We start from the raw sequence: 11,484 nt of genomic DNA, 5'->3' as shown, positions 1-11,484 counted from the left end.
CTGTTTAATTTAGGAGTACATGGGCAGTGGGCAGCCCTGCTGGCACTGGTAGATCTTAATTGTCTTGACCAGCCTCTTCTCGGACTCTTACCCACTGCCTCTGTCCATGGGAGTTCCATTTCAGCTCAGGGCTTGCATCCCATTCCTGGGTTATCAATGAATGAGAAATGGGGACTACTGATTCATGATCAGAATCTGAATTTACTGTGAGCTACACATGCTTTTACATTATTCTAGGAAGGCTAGTAATTTTTTACTACATTGATTGGGTTAAACATCGCACAAACAAACTTACAGATTTTGCAACACTTTTACTCGATTCAGTCTTCTTCCCTGTCGCCAGTCTTGATCCAATCTTCTTGCAATCTTCTTAGCTCTTTTTGTTCTTGCCAAGTCATCTTGGTTATCAAACTGCTTATGCTAATTAAATCCACAGTAATCTGTCTTAGCTCCCATGCTGGGTCATGCTGTAGTTATACTTTTCTTTAGTCCTCTCTTCGGACTTATCTTCTGCTGCTCCTGTCTTGATCCCCTGAAAGGTCCACAGGACTGGTCTTTGACTTTGCCTGCTAAAGAAACCTGTTGCCAGCTCCCTGCTCTGCCTACCCCATTTGGGTGCTATGGGGCTGCTCCCTGGTTAGTGAGGTTACTGCCCTGCCTATGCTGTGGTCACCCTTGACTCCAGGCTTTTGTTTCTTTCCAACACTTGGTTTGCCCTGTTAAAAAACCAACAGCAAACAGGGTTGGTAAACTGAAGGTGCTGATTATACATCTCATGGGCAAGACTGGGCATGCAGTGCTGCTCAGAGATCATTATTGTTATGACTGTGGGGTCTAGAGGCTCCTGTCACTTTGGTAGCTTCTTGCACGAGGCACTGCCAATGGAGAGTGTCAGGGAATCCCATAAAATTGCCCTGTCTCAAGAGCCAATGTGGATGTTGGGGGTTGTGTAGAAGGAAATAGGACAGTGATTTACCAGTGCTACAAAAAGTGGAACTCTCTGTGAAAAAGGAACAAATAGAGTTCAGCTTGTCATGGACCTTGTCCTTTTCCTCATTAATCATGGCATGTGAAACAGCACAAGATATCTTGATGATTTATCCTGTAGTTCAGGGTTTCTGCTTAGCTTCTGTGTCTCTATAGTTAGAAGATACTTGTGAAATATGTAGGTGACTATAGTGTCAGGATGAATATACTGTCACGAAATCAGTAATATGCAATGGGGCAAAACCATAATAGAAAAATAAATGAAGAGATACTTAAATATTGAAAAGAAGGGTTGTGTATCTTCAGGATTTGTTTCATCTTCAGGATTTGATCCTCTTTTCAGCTTCGCTATTTAAAATGTACCTGCTAATGCTCTGCTAATATAATTACATGTAGGAGAATTGCTATAGATAACAAACATGATATGGTTTTGGAAATTTCTTTGTGTGACTTGTGGATGGAAAACCAGATTAGTTATTCAGCACAAACCTGGCACACATCTGGAAAGGAAAAATATTGAAGTGACCTTAAGTTTTGCCTGTTTTTTTTTTTTCCCTATCTGAACATGATATGAAAGGCTGTTTCTTTCTGCTGGCAGAGAAAACAGATTGTCCAAGAGAGCAATTTCCAACATATTAATGGTAAATTGAAAAAAATGCATCAAAACAGGAGGCTCCACATCAAGAACATCAATTCCCTTCACTCCCCATTTGGCATTGGACAGCCTTTGACTGAAAGCTTTGTACTGAAGTGAATGACAAGTAGAGAATGATGTATAAAGGTAGTGTGGGGAAAAAAGGCAACTAGAAGATACTAGACCCTCACCTGTAGTGCATGTGTCTTATGGCTGGGATACAGTGGAGATGGATGGGAGAAGGCAGGAAGAAGTCTTCTGCTTGAGGAGGTTACTTAATAGACAAATAGCTAAAGCAAAGGGCCAATATACAGGCCTAACAGAGAAATATAATCAGATTCCCATCAGCTTTTTCAGGACAATAACTCTGGTGTGTGTTCTAGTATAAACCTGATACCCAGTGCTTTACATCTCATTCTTTCAACCACATTTTCAGAGGTCAGAGTCCCTCCATCAATGTGTTTTAGAGCAGCAACTGTGCTACCTTAGGACTTGGACACTGCAATGCTTCACAGAGTTAAGCAACAGACAATGCTTTAAGAAGAGTCAGGGAGAATTCACGAGTGTGTAAGATCTTTATTTATTGCTTATTTGGGACATACACACAGAAGGCCTGAAACATGGCAGAGTTTATACAAGGAAAAGGAGTCCAGCTCCAAAACCCAGAGTTGAGTTGGCTTGCCCAACCATCCATTGGGGTTCTGTAGGAGAGACAAGAATTTAATCCTGAGTTTCAAACCTCAGATGAATATTTCATGAACAAGCATGATTTTCTTGTGTTTTTGCCTGGTAGGTGGTCAAAACTTCACCAGCTTGATCTTGACTTCAGACCACTGCAAAGCTAGTAGATGAACATTAGAGCGATGGAGAAAAGTTGCGTGATGGATCTTTTAAGTTTCTTCATGCATCAAGATGAAAGTCAAGACAGGGGGAGACGGACATTGTAAAGGAACATGCTTTTAGCCTTCAGTCTAACCTCCTGTTCTGGTTGTTTCCACTGCCTTTGGCAATTCACTGGTACAAAAGGAAATATTGATTTAGAGATCTGTTGTACCATGTATCTTCCCTATTAAAAACAGTGGGGAAATAGAGAATTCTGAATATTGAATTTCAGAAAAGAAAAATTTATCAACTACTGCAGCAGACTTTTCCAAACCATAGAAACTACTATCAAAACATGAATGTAATATCTGAGCAGTTATGTAATTTGATCAGTTTTCTTCACTACCTTTCCCATGCACCCACACTACAGTCAGCATTTGAACTCTTTTGGCTCAGAAGATGTCTCCAGCATGGAAGAATGATGTCCACTTCCAGCTGTGCCCAGCTGCTCTCTGGCCAGCAAAGTGCTGTGGGGCAGATCCATTTTTTTTCAGATTTCTACCAGCACCACTATTGGAGGGTGTTTGCTTTCTGATGGTGTGATGTTCAAATTGTAAGTTTTTAATTTCACTTCACAGCAGCCCAGCCTGCCACCCTCCTAAGATGATTAAGTGTTGGTTTTTGCCTGTTGAGCTTTTGCAGAGTGTTCCATGAGTGCACTTATACCAGGGTAGCTCTGAGAGCAGTGACTGGCTCTGTAGGCATCCTGCCAATGAGAACTGGAAAGGTTCCAGTACAGGAATTTCACGACGACCATAAGGCGCACTGGACTATAAGGCGCAGGGTTTTTTTGCCGCAAAGATCCGTACCGCGCGCAACAAAGTAACGAATTAGTAACGGAATCGCACAATTGTGGAGTTTACTGGCAGGTGTTCAATTTGCAAACATTTTTCACAGATTGGTGTAGCCTTTAAATGCAGCCCCAAGCGCCCTCCCCGTGCGGGGGCGGGCCCCGGCTCTCCCGCCCGCGGCTTGCGGCTGCCGCAGGTCGGGGCGGCCACGGCTCACACCTGAGGCATGTGCAGCGGCAGAGGCTGGGGCTGGGGCCAGTGGCAGCTCCCTCCTTCCCCACGTGGCTCCTGCCAGCTGCGGCCGCCCGTTCCCGCCCCGCCTTGCGACTCAGTGCTCCCACGGCACCACCCCCCATTGTGGCTCACACTTCCAGATTGGCAAATTTTGCAACTTTGTAAATTATATAAGGTGCAACGGACTATAAGCTGCACTTCTGGGTTCGGGGGAAAATTTTAGTCAAAAGGGTGGGCCATATAGTAGTGAAATTACTGTATTTATCTTGCTGATTTGTGGGCATTTCATTTTTCAGATGGGAGTCTTTGGTTGCAAAAATGCCATTGACAAAGCTAAGGCAGCCGCTGTGAGACTTTCTTTAAGGGGCCCCTCTCCTGATGTCTCAGGGTATTGCTAAAAATTGGTGCATATCTGAGTCATAAAATCTCCCTGTATTACACAGATGCCTAAAACAAAGAAGAAAAAGAAAAGCATCCTCAGACTTCAAGAAAAGCTCTTCCTTTATCTGGAAGGAACTGAAGGTTCTGGGTGATCCTTCTACAGTACTATTCAAGAAATTAAGAAAGACAAAAAACCCATCTTAGACTTGCTTGGAAAATAAGGTGGGTAAGAATTTATAGGCATTTCTGGTTTATTTGTAAATCAAATGGTGGATATCTACATCAAGGAACTTGAGAGCATGAGGGGCCTCAGCTGGGATGAGAATTAGACCCAGAATTTTGAGGAGTTAGGTTCTTGGTGTTGAGCCAAATCCTGCAGCACCAGAACATGGCCAGGTCTTAACAGGTCAGTTTTATCCTCAGAGGTGACTTTGTGCAGCTGGAGATCCAATGCCTTGTTTCTGAGCCTTTTAGTGAAACAGTGACTCAGCAGGAGCTCTTCCATCTGCTTGTGCTTTGAAATACAGAGCTACAGCTTAACTTTTCCCTAAAGACTAAAAGAAAGTTGTCTTTTTAGCCAGCCTAATCTTCCTTTGACTCCTCCAGAAAGCTCAGATTGGGTATTTAGTCCTGCTTTGCAGGATTCTGCAGCAGAGAATCACCTGTCTCACATTTGAAAGAAAAATAAAAAATATTTGTTAATTATCTGTTATTGTTGATATCTTCTTGTAGAAGACGTGATTAGAGCTACACAAGGCTAAAAGAATATTCTGGGTATAAAAAAAAAAAATCAATCCAAAGAAATCAATAAGATTATAGCAGGGAGTTGACTTCTGCAAGTTTTGGAAGATCAGTAGATAAGACATTGCAGGTAACGTGAAAAGATCACTTATGGCATAGTTCTTACTCGAGCTAAACAAATTTATCTTCAAACAGTGTTTTCTCTACAAACCCCTTCTATAGCAGCAGTGCATACAAAGGCTGCCTTTCCTGGATCACTACTTGGACATCCTGTTGTCTTCAGCAAGGCTCACAAATGTAAACCAGTCACCCTTGGGATATCCCAGGCTGAGGAGAAATACAAATGACCAAGAGTATAGGAACCTTCTGCAAAAAAAGTTTCCTGCAGATGACTGAGGTCCACTAAAGCTCTGTTGAGGTGTAAATCTCTTTTATGTTTAGCACACAGTGAGGAATGAGAGTAAGAAATTATGTCCAATCTCAAAAGAACAGATGGTTCTTGGTTCCCTTCACTGCAAGCCTGTCCCACTTTGAGCAGACCTCACTGCTGCTGTGTCTCCATCTTTCCAAAGCAGTTTTTGAGTCCAGGTAACAACATGACAGTAGCCTGTGGTCCTCTGGAAAGAATATTTTCCTTACAAAAAACCACAGCACTGCCAGCTTCAAGTGCTGAATACCTAAACCAAATGATTGCAGTAAGAGCTCACTTGGGGCTTATTACACAGCTTGGTACTGTTGTCCTTAGCTGAGGTGGCCAGATTGTCAGAGGTGCTGGGCACATGCACCAGGGAGTCTTTTTCATTGCCATTATTTTAACCGGGTGCCTTGCAGGCAAACTACTTCACAGGCAGATTAAATTTATGAATAATAATTATTTCATTATGGTATACCATGCAATTAAGAACATACCTTATATAGGTTGTGTGTGTGTATATATATTTTTAATTTTTTTTTCCCTTTTAATCTTTTCACTTCATATAGTATCTACAGAATTAGCCACAATACTTCTATTTGAATGGAATGATCAGTGGCAAGGTGAAAACTAAAGCTGAGAATTCTGTTGCTAGAATTAAACTTGCAAATTTGAAATATTAATTACATGTACAGGTGTTGTGCAACCCATGTTACATTTGGTACGCTGCCTTAAGAACTGAAGAATTGTAGTTCTTTTTTGGTTTATACCTTTTTCTTCCTAAGGAAGGTATACATTAAGAGGACTTGAAAATATACCTAGTTTGGACTTATGAGGATGGAACATATTTGTGCTTATAGTAGTTCAAGGTTTTCACTTAGGTCTTGGAAGTTTTTTAAGAAGGTGCAGAAGACAAGAGAGTCAGTTTACCTCTTTTTGGTGGGCAGGTGCTCTTGTGTCCTAGGATGGCTCTGAAGCTCCAAGTTCTGTGGGTGAGAAGAGCTCTGCTGGCACAAGCAGAACTCTTCAACAAGGCCCTGGGAAAAAACATGGATTCAGTTTCTTCTCTGCTATTAAAATGAAAGACTGAAATTAAGCATATTGTAAATCTTCAAGTAGTTGCTGAGAAAACTAGCTGAGGAAACAGGAGCATTTCTGATGTGGAGGGTAATATAAAGAAATCCACACAGCTGGGTTGTTTCTTAGCCAAAATACCAGCACCAGGAGTGCATTTTGCCTCACACTAACATGTCCTTGTTTCTTAAATGGTATTCTTTACGAATCCTCACCTTCAGTCTAATGACAGGTATGTGAGATACTGCAATATTTGTGACTGCATTGCTGGACTTTCAACCCCTTTACATTTTTCAGAGAGTCTTGGGGCAAGCACTGCAGCGTACACTGCCCTCCCTGTTAAAACACCTTCTAAGTGAGGAAAAACAATTGTGCCTAAATTCAGCTGTAACTGATTTTATTTCTAGCCTGTGTTTCAGCTGGGGTTGCAGGTTTGTGCACTAATTTGGATCCTAATAGCCCAAGATTAGTGAATGTGTTCTCTGCTTGGCTGCATGAATGACATCTGATGTAACATGGCAACACTGAGATTCTCTGTGTGAAGAATGAATGTATCACCATCAATGATGAATGGTTGAAGCTGTGTATTAATCTAGGTCTGGTAAAAACAGGTAGAGGGCCATCTATAAATAATTTTTTCCAAGGATTTCTATCAATATTATTTATCAGCTTAATAGAATGCTATAGGGGAAGGTCTGGTGCAGGCCTCTCTTAACTTTCAGCTCAGTAATGCCCGTAGCAGTGGATGTTGGGAAATTGGTGTTCTCCCTCCTGCAGGAGGAGCAAAGTGTCAATAAGGTACACACAAGTCAGGAATTTCAGTTCAAGCTTCCTGTAAATAAGCCTCAGCCTTCTGCTGTACATCGGGGTGATAAAGAGGCAAATGGTGCAGCTTGATTACCGTGATAGCCATTTATTTTTCCTTTTGACGTAAAGAAATGTTAACCTACTTTTGACATATTTGAAATATCTGCACTGCGGCCTGAAAGACCTGTTTCAGGACTTGCTGGAAACCATATTTCATTTTCCTATTTCTTTTTCTTTTCTTTTCTTTTCTTTTCTTTTCTTTTCTTTTCTTTTCTTTTCTTTTCTTTTCTTTTCTTTTCTTTTCTTTTCTTTTCTTTTCTTTTCTTTTCTTTTCTTTTCTTTTCTTTTCTTTTCTTTGTCTTGGATAAACTGTTTACTAATGATTTGCTCTAATGTTTCAGACTGTATTGTAAACACTGCTGTTAGTCATACAAAGTAACTACCAAGTTGCAACTCTTTCATTAATATTAATTAGCAAGGCTATCAAAGTGAGAACAAAATAATAATGACCCTCTTCCCAAGTCCCTCACTATTATTCCCACATCACACAATTCCACCCTTCTTTACCAGAGTTAATTTCTAAAATATATCCAAAAAGCGCATTTCAGCCATGTCTGTACATTGAGATGCTGCTCTCTTTCTCCATTTGTTTTACTGGAATGACTCAGAATAAAGCAATTTATGCAAGAAAAATAGCACTCAGCACCTCACCTGTCAAAATCTTTTTTTTCACACTCATGCCATTGTTGGACTGTGGCAGATCTTTTCACATAAAGGTATTTCCTGCCAGGAAATACAGAGGCAAAGTTGTTGCCTTTCCAGGGTCTCAGATGATGTGTTGCTGGCCCTGCCTTGCTCCAGGTTCTGCCTTGAGCCAGGCGAAGTGATGCCTGGGTCAGCAGCAAATTTGGGTGCTGCCATAACAGTACCTAACCAAGTTCAGAACATAACCCTTTTAGCTCAAATCACATGAATTGAATAAGAAAAATGGTTTTCCTCAGCAATCTGAGATTTTTTGAGTGATTTACAAGCTCTAGGTCCCTCCCAAGCTGTCACAGATCCTGAGGGCAGAGGTGACCTTACCAGTAGGATCATTTTTTTCTTTCCAGACACTGCTCACGCAGGTTTCCCAGAGGCAGTGACAGAGCCGGTGAGATACCAGCTCAAAAGGACACAACACTTTCTCCTCCCATCTCATGGTTTCATTTTGAACAGAATCAGTGTTGTACCACAGGAAAGATACCAGCTATATTATACAAACCTATTTCGAGATGGTAGAAAATATTTTAACCAACTTTCTCCTATCTGAAAATGGTATTTTATTTGTTATTTTCCTTTACTACTGAAGTGTTTTAGACTATTGATCTTTGGTAAATGGATCTAGTCAAGGATGGCTGTGCAGTAACATCTGGGATGACAGTCCCTGGAGAGATTGAGCTGAGGGAATGTCTGCTACCAGCTAGAAGGTCACTTATTGACTATGCTAGGGCCTAAGTTTTTGCAGTATCTGCTTGCAGAGGAGACTCATCTAGAGCTAGGGCAGGAGGGTTACTACGGCTTTTATGCTCATGCAGCACACTGGGATGGTGTACTCAGACATGAATTCAGAGGCTGACTCAGGCATGAACCCAAAGCAGCTGTCCTGCACCTTCCCAGGATAACAAAGACGATGAGAAAAGAGAGGGCTTGTGAGTAACAGTGTCCTCTGTGCAGTCTATGGTCAAGTGAGTCATTGCCCATAAATCTTACATGAGCCTAAACATTCCCTGCATATGGCAGAGCAGAGCAGGAGCTTCTCAAACACACACTCTGAGTGAGAAATTGCCAACCATTTCAGACTAGGTGGATCAGTGCAAAACAGGACTGGATAAGGTCTAGCTGACCTGCAGCAAAGTGAGAGGAAGAGGAGTTGCGCTCCCTGTCACAGCACACAGTGGGTCAGAAACAACAAGTGGTGGAACAAACCAAATGCTGAATATCAACATCATCTGATCTGAGGAATGGTTGTGGGAAGTGACACGAGCTCTTGGCAAAGGAGTCCAATAGGAGCAACCTCCAGAAGAGCAGCAGCAACAATCCTTAAAGTAAGGGGATTTTTGAAATGCCAATTCTATTTTTCAGAGTGAAACAGTTTAATGATGTTTAGAATTAGGTCACTGGCTGCCTTGGGAACTGTATCTTAAGCTTTGATAACCCTCATTTTGGGAAGTAAGTGTCAATTAGGACTTATTTAAGAGAGGCTGACCTTTTTAACCTGCACTGCTGTGTGAGAGATGGTCATGATCTATAGAGAACCTTGGGAAATATGCTTTATTTACCCAGAGAAAAAAATTGCAGAGAAATTTTCTCTTTGGTTTCCTAAGACTCACGTGCCAACTTAAGTCTGAATGTTCCATCTCTGGAAGCGTTCAAGGCCAGGATGGTCAAGTGGAAGGTGTCCCTGACCCTGGTAGGGAGGCTGGTGATCTTCAAGGTCCCTTCCAACCTTCTATGATTCTATGTTTCTGTGATTCTGTGATTCCATTCTATTCTAGTTGCCCTTCCCAAGGCCAGTGCAGGTTGATAAACACAAAAGCCCTCCTGGCTCTGAAGGTCTGTCACAGTGGAGAGATAGAGCCAGATGATCCAAATCCAAGCTGGTGGCCACAAGAAAGTTCATCTTGGCTCCCAAGCAGAGGACAGCAATCAGATTTAGTCAATTCCTCTGCCTGTTTCTGGGAAAGTTTTTTAACATTGTGCAGAATAATGTATCTTATTTCTGTCTTAATTCTTAGTGAAACTAGTTACATATTAAAGGATCTTTTTGTATCTGCACTCTTTCACTCTGTCTTCTGAGACATATCTGTCCTAGTTTCAGCATCCTATAGCTGGTGAAGTGTTGTGCTTTGTGTTGGAGTGTGTGTAACAGAGGCCTCTCTGATTCCTCAGAGAGAGATCGGAGTGCAGGAATCAAATTAAAACCTTTGGATGGATTAAAGTATATTAAGCCACTCAGACATGAAATAAAGGTGTAAGCTTTAGTTTTAAGTATGTAGAAATATTATTAAGTTGCATAGACATGAAGTAGAAGTATAAATCTTAGTTTTAAGTAAGTAAAAATGTTTTAAGTGCCTTAAAGAGCAAAAGCCTTAGAATCTAGTGTAAAAAGCTTCAGTGAGAGCTCAAAAACATAGTTCTAGACATTAGTGCAGAAAACAAAGTTCAAAAACAAGTTGCAGTGAGAACTGAAAAACATCGTTCTATACATAGTAAAAATAAAGTAAGAATATTGATTACATTCTTCAGATAGAACAGATAGGCTATATGCACAAATTATATGTAAACTTTCATATTATAGAACCATCATTCTAATAGGTTTAAAATAAATGCTTTAGGTTTGTGTTTTTAGCTCATTGGGTAATTTCTGAATAAGCATCTGTATTAGAGGGAAAGCTCTCTCACTCGCTCGCTCTCTCTCTTGTTCTCTCTCTTCCTCCACCATCATCATCGTCACTACCATTGAAGAAGAAGAAGAAGAAGAAGAAGAAGAAGAAGAAGAAGAAGAAGAAGAAGAAGAAGAAGAAGAAGAAGAAGGAGAAGAAGAAGAAGAAGAAGAGGCTGCAGCTTCTGTCTCTAATCGGGACTCTACACCACAAAGTTTTTAGCATGGACTTTAACACTTTGGACTCTTTGTCTTTTGAGACTGTACAATTTCGAGGAGTCAAACATGGCAGGATGCCCAGGGTGGGCAACAAAGGAAAGTTGAAAAAGGGTCTCAACACTTGGGATGATGATCCCAAAATACTTCAGAAGGGTCCTTTGGGAGAATGTTGAGATGATTTGTACACTCTCCCAGAGGTAGTTAAGGACATGGACACCCAGAGGGGGCACTAAGAGGCACCGAGAAAGGGTCTTGGCAAACCATGCCCAGAGCAGGCAATATGGTCTTTGTTTGGGAAGGGATTGGTTGAAAGGGAGTGAGTGTAAGTCTTTTGTACTCCCAGCTCCCAGGAGAGGCATATAAAAGATATGAAAGAAGGGATGAAGAAAAGTTAAAGCTACAGGCAGGGATAATGGCACAGTTTTTACAAACCCTGATGGGAAAAAGTGCAGGGAACCCCAGAATAAAAGGGTAGGGGGCAGCGCCCAGGACAGCAATCGGGAAGGAATTAATGTGCCATTTGTAAAAATGAATATTAGAAATTAATTGTTAAGGGTATCAGGATCTGCTGTTGTACTGGGGGCTCACTCCACTGAAGCCCTTGCTGAACCAAGAAGCGTGTTTCCTAGTAGACATGGGAACTTCTCTGTCTGATTTGAATTTTATGCCAAAGCGGGAACAACTGATAAAATGTTCTTTTGATAAGTGGGAAAGATGAACAGGTGCATTTTATTCAACCACTATTGGTGAATTCATGTGTGTGCATGTGATTTATCACTGTTTTTGTCCATTCCCTTCAAGCATATTGTACAGGGGCCAGGAAGAGACATGAACAGCAGGTTGGCTTGTGTCCACTGAGTTGTTTTATACTTTTTCTCTGTGTAACAATAGAAATACTTTT

At 41.3% G+C, this 11,484-nt stretch overlaps 1 protein-coding gene across 11 annotated transcripts in view; it reads right to left on the bottom strand.

The window, feature by feature from the left end:
- Positions 1–488: 488 nt before the first annotated feature.
- The window catches only part of EPHA5 (EPH receptor A5), a 261,517-nt gene continuing 250,521 nt past the window's right edge, over positions 489–11,484 (bottom strand). For 4 of the 11 annotated variants that reach the window (XM_033060580.2, XM_033060591.2, XM_033060590.2 and 1 more), the window contains 2 exons: positions 5,993–6,099; positions 2,244–2,635 (listed from right to left, as the gene is read on the bottom strand). In XM_033060580.2, the coding sequence (XP_032916471.1) occupies positions 2,541–2,635; positions 5,993–6,099 (202 nt within the window). In that variant the 3' untranslated portion in view covers positions 2,244–2,540. Of the gene's footprint in view, positions 533–2,236; positions 2,636–3,785; positions 4,576–5,992; positions 6,100–11,484 lie in introns of those variants that run through there. The other 7 variants (XM_033060570.2, XM_033060577.2, XM_033060571.2 and 4 more) reach the window with 5 other exon arrangements.

The sequence above is a fragment of the Catharus ustulatus genome, chromosome 5 (assembly GCF_009819885.2).
Source record: "Catharus ustulatus isolate bCatUst1 chromosome 5, bCatUst1.pri.v2, whole genome shotgun sequence".
Lineage (NCBI taxonomy): Eukaryota > Metazoa > Chordata > Aves > Passeriformes > Turdidae > Catharus > Catharus ustulatus.
This window is presented reverse-complemented; position numbering and strand designations above follow the sequence as displayed.